This window comes from Notechis scutatus, chromosome 4 (assembly GCF_049901735.1).
Source record: "Notechis scutatus isolate UNSWTSFEM ecotype Mainland chromosome 4, rNotScu1.2, whole genome shotgun sequence".
Taxonomy (NCBI): domain Eukaryota; kingdom Metazoa; phylum Chordata; class Lepidosauria; order Squamata; family Elapidae; genus Notechis; species Notechis scutatus.
Window position 1 is genome coordinate 125,213,733 of NC_142012.1, and position 18,304 is coordinate 125,232,036.

General features: G+C 37.6%; 1 protein-coding gene across 4 annotated transcripts in view; it reads left to right on the plus strand.

Moving 5' to 3' along the window:
• Positions 1 to 17,247, plus strand: part of ARHGEF4 (Rho guanine nucleotide exchange factor 4) — a 158,013-nt gene extending 140,766 nt beyond the window's left edge. The window contains exons 7-15 of one of the 4 annotated variants that reach the window (XM_026680455.2): positions 2,107 to 2,286; positions 3,750 to 3,944; positions 6,325 to 6,504; positions 8,068 to 8,300; positions 8,984 to 9,113; positions 10,543 to 10,674; positions 12,047 to 12,290; positions 13,685 to 13,762; positions 15,579 to 17,247. In XM_026680455.2, coding sequence (XP_026536240.2) covers positions 2,107 to 2,286; positions 3,750 to 3,944; positions 6,325 to 6,504; positions 8,068 to 8,300; positions 8,984 to 9,113; positions 10,543 to 10,674; positions 12,047 to 12,290; positions 13,685 to 13,762; positions 15,579 to 15,736 — 1,530 coding nt within the window. In that variant the 3' untranslated portion in view covers positions 15,737 to 17,247. Of the gene's footprint in view, positions 1 to 2,106; positions 2,287 to 3,749; positions 3,945 to 6,324; positions 6,505 to 8,067; positions 8,301 to 8,983; positions 9,114 to 10,542; positions 10,675 to 12,046; positions 12,291 to 13,684; positions 13,763 to 15,575 lie in introns of all 4 variants that reach the window. The other 3 variants (XM_087964785.1, XM_087964787.1, XM_087964786.1) reach the window with 3 other exon arrangements.
• The last annotated feature ends 1,057 nt before the right edge of the window (positions 17,248 to 18,304 follow it).

Sequence of the window (18,304 nt, forward strand, 5' to 3'; positions counted from 1 at the left end):
TTCCACATAGATGCAGTTCCATTAAGGACTACATGTTGAATGTGGTTTGTCAGCCATCATCTGGTGGTGATGCTGTCTAAACCACATCTTTCTATCTTATTAAGTAGTAGGTTGTGGTTTACTAATTTTGTCACTTTGTTGAAGAGATTTATATTAAAAAATTGCAGCTATTTTCATTAGGAAGTTTCATCTGATAGGAAACAGAAGGAGAAACCTTTCTGCTATGGTACCCTTTCTTTGGACCATCATAGATTAGCCCTGAATCTATTGGCCTCCTGGAAGGCCCTGGAAACTTGGTTTTATAATCAGACCTGGGGATCCAATAAAAAGTTCCCAAAAAGGCTACACTGTGTACAAGAGTCTCTGTGATTTCTGGTTATAGTTTTTAAGTGTTTAATAGTTTTATATTAATTGCTTTGACAGTTGTTTGTGTTTGCTTTTTAATTGTGTAAGCTGCCCAGAGTCACATATGTGAAATGGGTGGCTATATAAGTTGAACAAATAAATTGCTTTAAGAATAATAGATTAAAAGAGTTTACTGTAGTAAATAATCGGAACATGTAGTATGTTTATGATATTATTTTAAAGCATTGATTGTTTTATAGAAATATTGTGTGGCATAAATAGATACCCAAGTAAAACCTTGATTACTAAAACTTGATTCTTATCACTGTAATAAAAAGACAGGGGGGAGCATGCATGAGAGAGTGCTTACTGTGGTGAATCCCCAAATGTGCATCAATGAAATAGAAAATGCTGTTCTTAGAAAGGCTGTATAATCATCATCATCATCAGAGTTGCATTGATATCAGCTTCTTTGAGGGGAAAATCCTCCTTGGATTAATTTGATTCATCTGTTATAGATGAATTTCAAATATTTCTTTTCTCAGGAAAGAGAATATATGATGGCAACTCAGATTTCTGACTTCTGTCTAGATCTCTTTTCCCTTCCCATATCAGCTGATAGATGATTGGAGAAATGCAAGCAGGAATGAAGTCTGTTTAGCACCAAGTCTTTCCCATAAAAAGAGAAAATGAAAAATATTTACTCTTGCATAGATTTATGGCTTATGCACAGGACTGAGACTCTTAATTAGCAATTCAGTTAGTGGAAAACAGATTTCCACTATCTCTTTAGGAGAGGCGGGTTACTATCCCTTCTTAATTCAATTATTCGCAAGAGCACACCGACAGTCACAAAGACTGATTATTCAACTATTCTTTACCAACTGGGCCACTCAACCTGAACAAAAATGTAAATGTGATGACACTTTTGACACAAGAATTTGGGGTAATTTTAGTCCAGCATAAAGCTCCAAAATACATGTGAACAGCCATCCAGCATTCTTCAGCTTCTATAGCCACAAGAAATTATGAGAGTCTCAGATGTTGACAAGCATTTGGTATGTGTAGAGGTTATTATTTTATTTATTAGAATAACCTTTAGTGTTTTAAATGCAAAGACATGATTGTTTCTGGTTTTTAGGCTGCATATAATTCAAGGAGGGGAATCTGTGATCCTATATTGATGAAATTGTAGTATCTATAAGACTGAAGAGGAGGAAATCTAAAGAATGAGACCAGATATTATACTTATGAGGTGTGTGGCTGTGAATTATAGTCCTGTATAGCTAGGTGAGCTTGGGCCAGTCACTTCTCATCCCTATGAAGGCGGAAATGGCAAATCACTTCTGAAGAACCTCGCCAAGAAAACTGTCCAGGCAATCTCCAAGAATTGGACATGAATGAACAGAAGAAAAAACGTAGTTTGAATGCAATGGATGCACGTTTTAACAACAAAGCAAATGGTGCCCCTCCTCAAACTTGACATTATAAAACTAAGTAGTTGCTAATCAGTTTCTAATCATTAGCAAACTTTAGGTTCCTGGTTTTACAGAAAAGATAGGAATAAGAAACTTAACAGCACTTATTTCAGCAAAGCCATAATTTTGTTGTTTCTTAGATCAGTGACAACATCTCCATTAAAGCCTATTGAATAGGTACGGCAAAAACATCCCCTCCCCCTTTTTGCCCTTTCCCTCACCAGCAAATTGGTTCATATCTCCAATATGACCCTGTGAAAATGTTTTGTGCTCTCTGTTTCAGCTTATTAGTGATGGTGGTGTGGTCTATGCAGAAGCACTCTGGGATCATGTCACTATGGATGACCAAGAACTAGGTTTCAAGGCTGGCGATGTTGTTGAAGTCATGGATGCGACTAACAAAGAATGGTGGTGGGGCAGGATAATGGAGAATGAAGGCTGGTTCCCAGCCAGCTTCATAAGGGTAAGAACCCATATAACCTTTCATCAATGAACTGGGAAAGAAGAGAACTTGAATGCATCATTGTGTGGTTTAAATATTGCTAGCTATTAGTTTTAATATATTTTTCATACAACAATAATTTGTAGTTATCTGTCTTTTTAAACTCTGTAAACCTATTTTTGGATTTATACTGGATGTTTTGTCTATTTCCCATGTTTATTCAAAAAGACAAAAAAATGTTGGCAATTGCATTGATCTTACAAGAACTATCACTTCCCATGATTTCAACACCATATCTCTGGGGATGCAGTCCAAGATTGTTAACGATGTCATTCACGTTCCTTCTATGGTCTTAGTTTGAATGGAAGAGAAAAAAGTAATAAATACTTGATGTATGAGTAAAATAAAAATATATTTTAGGATGAAGATGCAGAGTTGAGGAATATATGTTAAATAGCTGTCTTATGTTACTCATATAATATGCTATCATTTGCTCTGTATCCACCTTAGTAAAGATACTGTTGGATAAGTACTACCAACGGATTCTTTATATACTGGGAATAAAGTTATTTTCTAAGATAAAACATTGTTGAATGATCCTACTGGCCAATTACCTAATTAACCATCAAGCAGATACTTAACCTTTAATATTATAAATTGTTATAGTACACTGGATGTTCAGGAGGTGCTGAACAGGGACACAATAAGAGAATCTGAACTGCACAATTTTTTATATCATTTTCTTCTCAAAACATATTCTTGATATATTGGATATCAGTTCCCAGAATTTCCAACAGGCTTTGCCATTTTTTAAATTAAATTTATGATGTGGAATATTACAGTTCTTATTGAATGGAAACTATGATGGATCAATACTCCCAGGCTTAGCACCGGCAATTATATACAAAAGTGGATAATATCTATAGCGAGATTTTTGCCCTTTCCTCTAAGAATCCTGCATAGAAAAACACAGTCAGCTCCAATCCTTAAGCTCTGGAACATAGAACCCCTCCTTGTGAAACCCATACCCTTTATTAAGATAGCTTCTGATCTCTTTATTAGTAAAAGTTTTTTTCTTCTTCTTCACATCTATGATATGTCTATGGCTCATTACAGTTACCTCTAACTCTGGTGCATGTTCCTTCTAAAATGCTTAAAAGAGTTTGTTGTCCTTGAAAAAGTAATAGAATGCAGCAGTACTAGAAATATTGGAGAAAGGATATTCAGAGTACTTTCTTCGTTCTAGAAAGGAAGCAAAGATATTACTATTGAAATAGATGTAATAATAGCAAAACAGATGAATGGATTATTAGATGGAACAGAGATTAATTAGGGGTTTTTAGATCCATACCTTGAGCCAAGGCTTTTCAAATTCTCACTAGACAATACATCTCACAGATTTGACATTTTCTCATGGATGCCCAAATTCCGCCTCCCTCTCAGTAGTTGAATAATGTTAAGATAATAATGCATGTGTGATACAGCTCCGAGTAAACCAGGATGAACCAATTGAAGACTATCCTCTGAAGTTAGAAGACGGTCGGGAAGAAGATGGAAGAAATGCTGCTTATCGCTATGGAATGGGGCATACAACAAAGGATCAAATGAGAACCAATGTTATTAATGAAATTCTAAGCACAGAAAGAGATTACATCAAACACCTAAAAGACATCTGTGAGGTAATGAAGCATATAGATAATATGTGTTGTTTGCTAATGTACTTTGGTCAAAGATATTGATTGGCTCATGTTTAAGAAAAAAAAAAGAATTCTTAAAAACTCTAGAAACATAGAAAACTGACAGCAGAAAAGACCTTGTGATTTGTTAACTCTGCCCTTTGTTTTTCTTTTCTTTTTAAAGTATTTATTTTTAATTTTAACTTTTTAATTTATTTTTTAAATTATTGTCAGATGATGGACATATGTTTATCCCAAGCATTAAGTTAAGTTACTGATGATTAACTCACTACCTTCGCTAGAACTAGATTCCAAGTTTCCACTATTCCACTATTCTTTCTAACATTACTTTTGAACTTCTCTACTGACAGTTTGAGGTTATACCCTTGTGTTCTTAATTTTTGCTTAATGTTGAAAAAACTGCCTTCTAGAATCTTATTCACACCCTTAATATATTTGAAGATTTTAATCATGTCCCCCTTTTCCCTTCTATCCACCATGCTCAGTTCCTCCATCTTTCCTGATATTTCTTGTCCCTTAGACCTTGTACCATTTGGTTGCCCATCTCTGGAATCACTCAATCTTATCAATATCTTTTTTTAAGTGAGGTCTCCAGAACTGGACATAGTATTCCAAATGGGGTCTAACTAAAGCCCTATATAGCAAGATTAAGACCTCATTTTTCTTGTTGGTGTTTCCTCTAGTGATGCATCTGAGCATTTTGCTTACCTTCACAGCTGCCTGGCCATAATGTCATCTCTATCAGTATATCTAAATCATTTTCTTATGTTGTTCTGCCTAACACTACTCCCACTACTGTACCCTGCCAGTATCTTTTTCACCAAGAGCATGATCTTACATTTAGAAACAATGAGCTGCAGTCTCCACATTTTCTGAGCAATTTTCAAGCAATGCAAAATTGTTTTCCATGTTAGGATTACCTCCAGGAATGTCAACTCTATTATACACCTTTGTGTCATCAGCAAAAAGACAAACTTTACCTAGCAATCCTTTTGTTATATCACTTACAAATACATTGAACAGAACAGGACCTAGGACAGATGTTAAGTTTACTGACCTACAGTTTCTAGCTTTTTCCCTAGACCCTTTCTTGTGGATGAGTACAATATTAGCTGTTCCCCAGAACTCAGTTTAAATCTGTTCTTATCCTCTATTAATCTCTTTCTTCTATATAGGTCTTAAGCATTGTATCCCTTAGGGAATCTTTATTTGAGAGACCACAAGAATATGACAATTTCTACCAATTCGACCTATTTTGAATTGAATTGAATTGAATGCTTTATTTGGCCAAGTGTGATTAGACAGACAAGGAAGCTTGTGGTACAGAAGCACTCAGTATACATGCAAAGCAACAGGATAATAATAATAAAAATAATCATAATAATATCAATAAAAATAATTACAAAATGATACTTACAAAATACTACTAATAAAAGAAGGATAAAGAATAATACTACAGCCTTGCTACATGGGTAAATACACATAGACATTAGACAGCACTATGAGAATTAAGTGTGCAGCAGAGTGATAGAACAAAGGAAAAAACTGTCCCATTGTCTAATGTCTGATAGTGCCATCCCAAAGGGAGGAATTTAAACAGTTTATGTCCAGGATGTGAGGGGTCTGCAAATATCTTCTTAGCACTCCTTCTGACCCATGCAATATATAGGCTTTCTATGGAAGGCAGGCTGGTTACAATTGTTCTTTCTGCAGTCTTAACTATCTGTTGGAGTCTGTATCTGTGCTATTTGGTTGCCGTACCAAATCAGGCAGTTATAGAAGTACAGATGACAGACTCAATAATTCCTCTGCAAAACTGCATCAATAGCTCCTGGGGCAGTCTGAACTTCCTGAGTTGATGCAGGAAGAACTTTCTTTGTTGTGCTTTTTAAATGTTGGTTCTAATGTTAAGTGTCCATAACAGAAGAAAAAATAAGTTCAATGTTTTGCTGAAATATGCATATTCTCTTTGTGACTCATCATCATCTTATATAAAATTTTATCAGGAATCTGAGAAAACCAAACTGAATAAAGTGCCAGTGAATCATTTCTTACAATTGTAGAGTATGGTGTTTTTTTTTTAGTATGACATATAGATGCAATTTAGTTTCATTTAATGTAAGGCTTGTGTTATGTCTGTCTGTAATTATGGACATCTTAAAAGCGTCTTAGGTATCAGTCTTTTGAGTTTTGAATGCAGAAATTCCAGATTTGTTTGTATAACAATTAGTCTTTTCATTGCATGTTAATAAGAGCTAAGTTGCTATAGCATCATTATATTCTTCTATCTACCGTTCTGATCAAGACAGAGTGGAACTGCAGATTATTTTGATTCTGCCTTACAAATCTTGATCCTTTCTAGGGCTATATAAAACAGTGCCGTAAACGAGCAGACATGTTCACAGAAGAGCAATTGAAGACTATATTTGGGAATATTGAGGATATCTACAAATGCCAGAAAAAATTTGTTAAAGCCTTGGAGAAGAAATTCAACAAAGATTGCCCACACCTAAGTGAAGTTGGCTCTTGCTTCTTGGAATATGTAAGTTGACATTTGTGCAAATAAGCTAGCTAAAGGCCAGGTTTATAAGACATTCTGGAAATTGCAGTTAGGTGACACTATCCCAAAGTGAAAAACATCCATACCCTTCAGGTGCCTCCAAGAATTCTGAGCAATGTCTCTTCTGGACAGGAAATTCTAAGAAATGCCCCCCCACACACACCTGTGATGGAATGGCTGATGTATTAAGAATGCTCTCTCCAAAGTTTCATTGAACTCAGTGAACCCTATTTCTGGAAATTATACTTACAACTGTAGCCTGAAAGAAGAAAACATTGACAAGGACATTCAGATAATTGTAGTTTATTAACTTTATGTTTTTAGTTTATACAATTTTTATCTTTTATGATTGTAAGTTGAGATACCCTGAGATAAGATGACTGGCAAACAAACTAACAAACAATGCAACGTTAAAGCTTAAAATCTGATAACACATAAAAAGGAGGACTAACTATAGAAAGAGTATTCACCAATTTCCCTTATTTATACCTAGCTGTGAATACTAGTGTTGCAGTCCATACATCTTTAAGTTTCCAAGTTTGAAAAAAAACTGCTTCAAACTCAAGGGGAATTATTAGGAATTGCAGTACATTTACAAAATGTCTGCCTCAGTCTTAAGCAGTAGACTAAAATGTTTGAGTGGCTTCTCTATGCAAGGTTATAGAGCTGGTTATACCTACAAGATACCCCATTTTTGCCTCTTTCTCTCAAGTGGGACACAATGGCTCAGTGGTTAAGACACTGAATTTTAGACCATTAAAGGTCCGCAGCTCAGCAGTTCAAGACCCGAATGCCCGGAGATGGAGTGAACTCCTGTCAACCTAGAAATTCAAAGCATGCAAATGCAAATAGATGAATAGGTACCACATATAGGCATGCAGGAACATAATAGCATTACATATTTCACCATACTCTCTTTGCTGAGGTGGGTTGTCATGCTGGCCACATGACCATGGAAAAAATCTCCAGACAACTCTGGCTCTTTGGCTTAGGAAACAGAGATGAACACTGCCCTTTAAAGTCAGTCATGACTAGCAGGGTAAAAACCAAAGGGATACATTTATCTTTTTAAAAAACTCCCTCTTAAGGTGTGCTAGCAGTTTCATTTTCAAATTTAGTCTGTCAATATAATTTTACACTTTCCTACCTGGAGAAAATCCCTGACATAATTTCCAGGGAACCCCTGCTTAAAAATTATTATATTGACAGTTCAGGAATATTAGTATAAACTGCAATCTGAGTTGTGGTGTGTAAAAAATTCTATTACTGTGAGTGCTTGTATTGTGTGACGTGAAATTAAAAAACAATGATTTTTTTTAAAATCACAACCTCTAGTGGAACTCCAATTGAGAAAGGCTGGCCTAAGGTATTCTTCTGTTTTCCCATTGGATTAATCTTATTGTTCAAGATTTCACGTGATGTTGCACTCATGTATAGTATTTTAAACTACTTTCATTTGTGTTTTGTGTTAGACTGGATTATTTTGGTTTCAAAAATAAAATTGATCTTGTTCTCCATAATATAATATTTTGCCTTCCAATTCAGCAAAATGAATTCCAGATCTATTCAGAATACTGCAACAATCACCCAAATGCTTGTATGGAGCTTTCCCGGCTTACCAAAGTGAACAAATATGTCTATTTCTTCGAAGCATGCCGTCTCCTTCAGAAGATGATTGATATCTCTCTGGATGGTTTTCTCCTAACGCCAGTGCAGAAAATTTGCAAGTATCCCCTACAGCTTGCAGAATTGCTGAAATATACCAATCCACAGCATAGGTAAGGAGAAGTGAGGAATAAAAATTAGATGAAAAGAAAAATGTTATTTTTTTAGTTATCCTAACACCTTTTGTTTGGTAACATTCCTTGTAATTAAATTTAAACAGTCTTAGGGATCTAACAGGTTATTCACCTTGATGGGCAAATTACATCCCCGCCCTCCCCCCGATCACATTTAAAAACTAGTTTCCTTGTAACAGAATGATTGCAAATGATTAGTGTAGGTTTTTTTTTAAATGCAGCGGCATAAATTGCAACAGAGATAGGAAAATAATAATCCATTTCCCTGCAGAATCAACAGGGTGGGGGTGGGGGTTAATACTACTTCAACACTTGGAAAAACAAATATTTAAGAACAATCAGCATAACTGATAGTGATTGCAAAGGTTTGTACTTTAGAAAAATAATAATCCAGTATCAAAATGTTAAGTACAGTGATTGTAAGTTCTCCAAATAAGTAGAGAGAAAATTAATATTGGGGTGATGACATTCATTGCAGTCTCTCTGTCTCTGTTTCTCTCTCTCTCTTTCTCTCTCTTTCTCAAATGAGATAGAGGTAGATATATTTTATTTTGACCCATAATTTCCTTGCCAATTTCTGGTACATAGGAGTAGAAGTCTAGTTCTTTACATTTTTGTTCAATTTATGCTCATATCTCTAAAGGAATCTATTTCATTTGTAGGGATTTTAAAGATGTTGAAGCTGCTTTGAATGCCATGAAAAATGTAGCACGGCTCATCAATGAAAGGAAGAGGCGTTTGGAAAATATAGACAAAATTGCTCAGTGGCAGAGCTCAATAGAAGATTGGGAGGTAAAATGCAAACATCTTCAAAATAAGGAGTCACATGAGCATTATCTTTGCTGATGTGCACAAACTCACAACTCTTCTACTGGGCAAGGAAATACCATATACCATCTCACCCAAATTAATAAATTTTTACATATTTTAATTGATAAATTAATCTACTATTTCCATCTGCTTCTTATTAAATAATCCTATTTATAAATTTGCAAATATTCCTATATGTTGGGGCCAGATGCTTAGAATAAAAACCACAATTAAGCTAAATGAATTCTTAGTCTGAATTACAGTTACCCAGGAACGTTTTGACTGTAATTAATGTCTTCCACTTTGTTTTCAAATGGATGGCATTTGTTGAAAATAGACTCTGCTTCTGTTTATAATGTTCTGTACTTCAGAGCCTTAAGTGATATGAATTGTCACCTTTTCCTTAATGGTTATCAACACAAGCACATCATATGGTCATCTGTCAAAAGCTAAAAAAGTAGAGAAGCATTTTCCTCTATCTGTCTTTCTGAGAAAACAAAACGGGTTGATAAAGGGAAGACCTTCTTTTGAGCTAATCATATATTGGGCACAGTCTAACACAAAGCCAAATACACTGAAGTTATCCACAGCAAATGCTGTTAAAGTTTTTGAGTAAATGTACATACATACATATATATGTTTTCTTAAGTTTTCACGGGTATTTATATGTATGGTATTCAGCTTTGTTTGGGTATTTTCCCACGTCATTATAGTTGTGCTTTTAAAGTTGTAGCAACGTTTCAGCAGAATCTGGCAAATGAGATTCTGCCGAAACGTTGCTACAACTTTAAAAGCACAACTATAATGACGTGGGAAAATACCCAAACAAAGCTGAATACCATACATACACACACACAAACACACACACACACACACACACGACTTACATAGCCAGATGGTGTAAAACCCATGGGAACCCTCAGGAAAGTATGACTTAGGCTTATTTTTAAAGTTGTAGATATTTAGTTATTCCAAGTAATTTTCTATTTGCAAGATCATTTGTTTTGTACATAATAAAATGTTTAAGAATGATTGGCAATGATAAGTCACTTGATATAGACTGATTTATGTAAAATTAACTGTGCCACTTCCCAAGTGGAGTCTGATTCTTCTTAAAAATAAGAATAGCTTAAAAAAAAAACACTAAGATCATCACACATTGTTTCAAACACTCTCCCTATTTCCAAAGGGCAAGGGAGAAAAGAAGAAAAATTGACTTGGAATAGTAGCAAACACTTTTATGTGGATGCCCTGAGTTTTAGTCTTAATAAAACTAACCCAGAGGGTGCAAAGTTGGAAGATGAATAATAAGCCATTTGTGACCCTAGAGACTTTCAGTACTAAGCTGCTGTATGTTGCTTATCCTCTTCTCTGGAAAGAAGGTGATGTGCCCTTCTGTTTTGATTGACAGGGTGAAGATGTCCTTGTTAAGAGTTCTGAACTCATCTACTCTGGGGAGTTAACCAAAATTTCCCAGCCTCAGGCAAAAAGCCATCAAAGAATGTTCTTCCTCTTTGATCACCAACTTGTATGCTGCAAGAAGGTAAGCCAAGAGCTACTGCTGCTTCTGCCCGCATGCACTGTCTCCTGGTGGCAGCAAAATTACATCTTTGCTCAGTTGCATTTTAACACTTGGCATTCAAGCAGTTTGCTCAAAGAACATGACAGTGTGTTGGGAGCGGGGTGATCTATTACACTAAGCACCATCGTTTAAATCAGGGGTGTCCAACCTTGGTACGTTAACTGGAGGACTTAACTGAGGACTCCCAGCCAGCTTTGCTGGCAGAATTCTGGGAGTTGAAGTCCTCCAGGCTTAACGTTACCAAGGTTGGACACCCCTGGTTTAAATAGATCAAGGAAAGACTCCGGGAGAGGGGCAGGGAGAGAACTCTACCAAAATGCCTATAAGGCTGAAGTTTCTTTCAGGCTGGCTTTCTGTGCCTTTGTGCTAAGGTCATTAATGGAAAAAGCCTGTTGTGAACTATTCCGCAACGCTGCAGGAAAGTTACATATTTAGGGAAAAGATGCAGATGAAAATGCTATCAAATTAAATCTACCAGAATTCCTTGGAATTTAAATTCTACAGATGTATGGTAAGACAAAGGATTCTACAAATATTTCCAACTATTACATGTATCCATCCAGTTAGGCATTAAAATACGTGCCTAAGTGAGAATCCTCAAAGGATCTGAGCTGTGTTGGCACAGTTGTTAGGATGCAGTATTGCACGCTAATTGTACCCACTGCAGGAGCTCACCAGCTCAAGGTTGACTCAGCCTTTCATCCAAGGTCGGTAAAATGAGGACCCAGATTGTTGGGGGCAATATGCTTACTTTGTAAACCAGGGATGTCAAACTCAATTTCATGAGAGGTGCAACAGAGCAATAATTGACCTCTGGGGGCAGTGTGGGCATGGCTGACTGGGTGGCTGTGGCCAACTGGGTGGGCGTGGACAGCTTGATGCCACTCACTGGGCATGGCTGACTGGGTGGGCATGGACAGCTTGACACCATTCCCCAAACTGCTGGCATGTTTTCTCTTTGCACTAGGTAGACCAGGTCAAAGCCATGCTGGCCCCATGTTTCCTCTTTGCATTGGGTAGACCGGGCTGAAGTGACATGGGCCGGCCCCTTACATTTTCCAGGATGGCCCCATGGACCAGATCCAACCAGATCACAGGCCGGATTCAACCCATGGGCCTTGTGTTTGACACCCATGCTGTAAACCGCTCAGAGAGTGCTGTAAAGCATAAAAAAGGAATTTAATGTCAATCCTGAAAGTAATTTTTGTTTCAAATCAGATAGGGAGTTTTTAAAAATCTATACCATTAGTCTGTACATGGGAAATTGTTGTTCTTTGGCTAACCGTTGTTGCATCGGAGAAGCACCGAAATATGCTTGCTTTTTTCCCCTCAGGATCTCCTACGGCGTGACATCCTCTATTATAAGAGTCGGATCAACATGGATCTTATGGAGATTCTGGATGTGGAAGATGGAAAGGATAAAGATTTCAATATTACTATTAAAAATGCATTCAAACTGCATTGCCAGGACACTGAAGAAGTCCATTTATTCTGTGCAAAGAAACCAGAACAGAAGCAACGCTGGCTCAAGGCATTTGAGAATGAAAGGAAGCAGGTTCAGCTTGACCAGGAAACAGGTATGCAATTGCTAGGAACTATCAGTGGGAACCATTATGCTGAGAATGACTTTTATTGAAGTTTCCTACACGTTGTCTATGGATATTCTTAGTCATCGAGGTCATGGTTGTCCCAAAGGTGCTTTTTCAAGAGGCAACTAGACTTTCTGGTTCAGCTCCAACTTCTCAATGAAAGAATAAGACAGATCAATTTCACAATTACCAGAAAGTCCAGTTGCCTCTTGAAAAAGCACCTTTGGGTTTCCTACACTTATGTATTAAATTTTTAAAATGTTCCCACTTTGTTATTGACTCTATATTCTCAAGAGTCACATAACTGCAAGAATTTCTATCACATATAATTTTTTCAGTTTTCCTAATCTTGATTTGAACTAAGAACTGAAGTTCTTATCTTAGAAATCTAGCTTTGCAGAGTATTCGTAAGTACAAGATAGAGAACAGTGGCCCTTAATATGCTGATGAGTAACCAGTGACTAGGGCAGTTCTCAACTTATGACTGGTTGCTTAACAAAGTTTCAAAGTTATGGCAAACTGGAAAAAAAGAGTTAATTATGCTTGTTATCCTTGTTATGGTTGCCATACCACCTCAGTGGTCATGTGATTGCATTTTGAGTGCTTGGCAACTTATGGCATTTATGGATGGCTGCAGTATCATAGGGTCATGTAAAGGTTTTTTGCTGTTTTATGGCAAAAAAATTTGAATTCAGATTTATGGTCACATGGTTTGCTTAACAACCAAGGTGATTCACTTAATGGCCATCATAAAAATGGTTGTAAAATTGAGTCCAGTCACATAATGACTCAACAATTTAAAACCAAAATTTTGGGCTCAGTTATGATCACAAATTGAGGGCTACTTGTATGGCCAATGATGAGGAATGCTGAGAGTTTTACAATTCAGTAAAATCTGGAAAGCCATAGGATTCCCTACATTAGTATCTTCCAAATTAATGCATTTCCAGTCTGTTGGGTCTTAACTCCTAGAATTGCCAGCCAGCCCTGTGAATTGTTAGGCTGACAGGGAATTATAGGGATTATAGGCTCAATGTATCTGGAGAAGTTTGAAGAAGACTGCAGTAGCATATCCCATGGAGACCCATTGCCTGCAGCAACCTTTTAGCCTTACAAATCGAGTTCTTCCTCTTAAAAAATCCTTCCTGAAAACTAGACTGTTTTCTGAACAACTTTAATTTCATATTTTCATAGTTTCCATTCCTATCGCTTTCCTCCTCAGACCTTAATCTATCTTCCTTATACTGCTTGGTATCGTTTCTATTGCATGCATTGAGATTTTCTGCTTGATACGTCCCTTGTTTCCCCCCTCCCATGCATATGTTTGCATGACATGGCTAGAAAAGCCTTGTTGGATTAACAGCTTCCCTTTCATCTTCAAGGTTTCTCCATCACTGAAATGCAGAAGAAACAAGCTATGCTTAATGCCAGCAAACAAAATCAGAGTGGAAAGCCAAAAGGCAAGTCAAGAGAGATGTCTGCCCTCCTTGTTAACTCTCCCCTAAAATAAACATCACAGCTCAATGGCCCAAAATTATTACAGTTAATAGGCTATGATCCAATTATCCTTGGTTATGTTTAGAAGCTGCAGTTAAAAAAAACTATTCAAAATGCAAGTAATTACTTTAGAATAATTTGGCTTTATTTGGTGGTACAGGAATCTTTGTCAAGCTGAACTTAATTCCAGGTAACCTCAGGGCATGAGGTTACCATGTAATTACCATCCATGTAATTTTCGTGGAGTAATTAGGAAAGGTTTTACCACTTCCTTCTTGGGAGAATGTGCTTTTTAACATGTCAGTCTAGACAAGTGTTTCTCAGACTTAACCAACTTTAAGATCAACTTGTGGATCAACTTCCAGAATTCCCCATGACTAGGTTATAGTTCTAGTATTCCTTGGACATTCCCCAGACAAATAACTACTAAATTGACTTTTCCTAAATTTTAAGCCTAGATAAGGTTGTTCAGATGCTGTCCCCTGCTGGGACAGGGAAGTCACAGCATTGAGTGGTTTATTGAAAACAGTAATGCATGAAAGGTTTTACATCATGTTGATTTTATTGACTTTCTAACTATTTTAAAATGTGGAGATGGAATGGGGTGCCCCTCCACCCTTGACTGAACTGCATGTAAACGCCAGCATGTTGTTCATACTTCTTTCTAGTATGGCAGTGTTTTTAAATTTAATGAGGAGACGGTACTTTGTCTGGAGAAACAGGAGGCGTGCAAGTTTCTCACATGTCTTTTCCAGAGCCAAGGATAAGCTGCTTAAATTGCATGATAGGCACGAGACCATTAGTAGCCCCTTGAATTGTAGCAGTGATACACTGCAAACTGAAATAATTGGAGTCTGTATTAAGAGCACGTTAGTTTCCCAAACTCAGATATGACAAATATTTAATTGCCCATCTTAAGACAACACTATTTTTCAATCTGACATCCTCATGCAGGGGTGTCAAACTCAAGGCCCACGGGTCAGATCTGGCCCACGGGGTGCTTAGATCTGGCCCATGGGGCCACTCTGCAAACAGTGAGGGACTGGCCCGCAGTGCCTCTGCCAGCGAAAACGGGCTCCCAAGCTCTGTTTCCTGCTATGACGGCCTGCAACCCTCTGCCAGCAAAAACAGAGCTCAAGAGAGCCATATGTGGCCCTCCTGAGCTTTGTTTTCACTGGCAGAGTTGCAGGAGGCTGTCGCAGCCAGAAATGGAGCTCAGGAGCCCGCTTTCACTAGCGGAGCACTCGGTCCGCCATAGGCGCCCCTGACATGAGTGACACCAAGCAGACCATGCCTGCTCTGGCCACACCCACCCCGGCCCCAAGGTCAAATACAAGCCTGATGCGCCCTCAATGAAATCGAGTTTGACATCCCTGTCCTCATGTGTTTTGCATTGTTTTACAACCTAATAATTAGGCCCACATCCTAGAATAGCTATTACTATTCTGGCATTCTCCAAATGTTTGACAAATGCAACTTCAGTGGGAGTTGCAATCCCACTACATCTAGAGGTGTGAGAGTGAAGAAGTCTGGTAAATAAAGTTTTGAGAGAAATAACTGAGACACAAGCTGCAGAGGATATAGTCCTCCTCCTTTCTTCCCATGTATTCACAGTAATGGTTTGCTGCTTAACAACAGCGCTTAAAGCATCAGATTGCAATTTGGGTAAAAAACAACAACAGACATATTGAGAATGAAACACTCTTGTTCTCAGAGGAGGCAGAGCAGAAGACGCAACTTTAAAATACATTTTTTTTTCTTTGCTCATTTCATCAGCAGTGATCACTAGGACGTATTATGATTTCTTGATGCGCCAGAAACACCCTACTCTGCCTACAAACCTTCCCCAGCAGCAAGTCTTCATGCTAGCAGAGCCCAAACGCAAACCTTCAAACTTCTGGCAGAATATCAGCAGGCTGGCACCGTTTCGAAAATAAGTGGAAGCAGCCTGACCTTGTGCCTGAATCCCTTTTGAGACAGCACTTTATGCTTCTGTCCTGCAAGCCCAAGCACTGCCTCCACCTCTGGCTTAGCATCCTCTCCCTCCTGACTCTTTCCCTTTGGATCAACTGGAAGAGCTTCAAAGTGTTATATGATCTTGTTGTGTACGTGTGCATGTGTGTACGTCAGTGAAAATGAATCCAGACTGCCCATACGGATGAGTACCCAGGAGAAGACGGATGTCAGAATTTTTTTAAAAACTTCCTTATTTTTGTCCCTTTTATTCTGGACCTCCCTTTCATCTGGGAACCTTTATTTCGGGATTCAAAAAGACTGACAGGAAAAAGACAACAGAGATGAGCAGCTGCCATCACTTCTCGGCCATTTGCTCTGAGCAGTTATTTGACATGCTTACTGGTGCCCATTTTCCTGGGGTGATGAGGTTCTACCTTCCTCCTACCCAAATTTTCAGAAATCCAGAACAGCCTGAGCATTCCCAGAGATCAAACACCACCACGTTATCCAAACAGCTGATCTGGAACCAGTAGTTGATTAACCTACCTGAAGTGTGGCTAAGAGCCAGGACACTTGTAGCCTAATTGAGTTAATGTATATAGGGGAGGGGAAATGAGCCTAAATTACCTTTTAATTTCTTTTCCTTTCTCATAGCTCCTGGCCAACAATACTTTTTTTCAATGTTTATAAAATTTTTATTTATGTAACAGTGCAAATAACTGTATTTTGTAAGTTTGTAATCTGTCTTGTCAGGTTTTAACTTGATGCCTCTTTTGCCTCTTCATTTCCATTGAAGAAAGCCAACATTTGGAAGCCTGTATCAACCTTCCACAACTTGATGTCCTCCAATTGTGTGGAAGTTCCATTCCAAGAATTCCAAAATAGGTGTAGTGAGGTTTTGTGGATTCTGGGAGCTATAGTCCAGGCATATCTAGGAGGCACAACATGGAAGAAAGGCTGACCTATATTCCTAAAGATACAATATGTAGATTTATCTAAAGACATGCCAGGTACTTACAAACTAAGCAGTATTATTTGGAACTATGGTATGTCACCTATGCAACACTCTGCAGAGGAGGTGAGGTGCTTAAGAGAAGACAGGGACACGGATTTGCCAATTTTTATGGAGAGTGTATATTCAGATACTAACCACTTGAAAATTGATGGCACTCTTTCTCTCTGTATCTTTTGATTAGATAAAAGATTTGCCTTACAATAGTAAAATAGATAGAAGCCATAACTGACTGAATCCCATTGTTTAGGGATTTCCTGGTACTGTGAAATTAAAAGTGAAGAACCCAACCTACCCTGGCATGACATTATTCCAGGGGAGCAAGCATTCAGCAGTGGGATGCAAAAATTGCAGGGTCCAATTGTAGCTGACCAGCCTTCAGTTATAGAAAGCTAGAAGCATGTACAGAATCATTCTTGCACTTTCTCTTTCCCTCTTTGGAGGGGATTACATTTAATTTCATAAAGAAAATTGTAAAACCGACTTTCATTCTGTCTTTTTTTCTTATGCAGAAAATGTCTTGTAACCCAATAAGTATGTCATTTGCATTTGATTACCCTTAAATGAACAACTAGTAGTTTGCCTTGGAGCAATCAGCAGATATTTTTTTATTTCATACGGGGTGCATCCTTGTGTTTAGTGTGCATCATTATGTATCTTTAGTTCTACATATTGAAATGGTAGACTATTCAGTTTCATTCCACACAATATGGGAAAGGGTAGAATAACAGACACATATATCCAGAGTTTCTAGGCAGTCAAAGTTCATCTTTTACCTTAAAAAAAGTAATAGAAGGATAAATTAACATCTGGTCATGCTTGAGTCTTGATTGCTATTTGAGACTCAAGCATGACCATGAATGTTAATGATGCAGGTCACTCATTCATATACTAACCTTTTGTTAGTATATGAATACATACATCAGAGTACAATTTCAAAAGATCCACAATGAACAGGGAAAGTTGCAAAGATAATGACCTGATATTTTGTCTTTGAATCAACACTCAACTGTCATAACCACATGGACATAATCGTATTGTTTTCTTGGTCATAATGCAGAAGTGGATCATCTCTGTCTTCTAGGGTATCTTTTCAATCCAATCTACTCCTGGAACTCCTTACATCATTTACTCAAATGATAATCGGGTCTGAGATGTACCAATATTTTTTTTTAACATTAGCTACCTTCAGACAGGTGCTGTGTCCTGCTGTAATGCTAACACAATATGCTTAGCTTGAAAGCTTGTTCAGTAGGCACATATGCCACAAACACACTTCTCATCAGATGTTTTAACCATTCTTTGGAACTTTCCAGGTTGCCTGAACCTACTACTATCTGGAAATTAGAAACTGTAGTCTGTAACAAAACATTCCAGTTTTCCAAAACCTAAAGTGGTCATTCTAATTCTAAGCATAAAGCTAATTAAATTGTGATGTGGCAGAGATAGCGTCCATGCATTTAACTGAGCTTTTTAGTTTAGTAATATGTTGCATGAACACAGCCCATAAAGATTAATACACTAAGGTTGCAGTTTA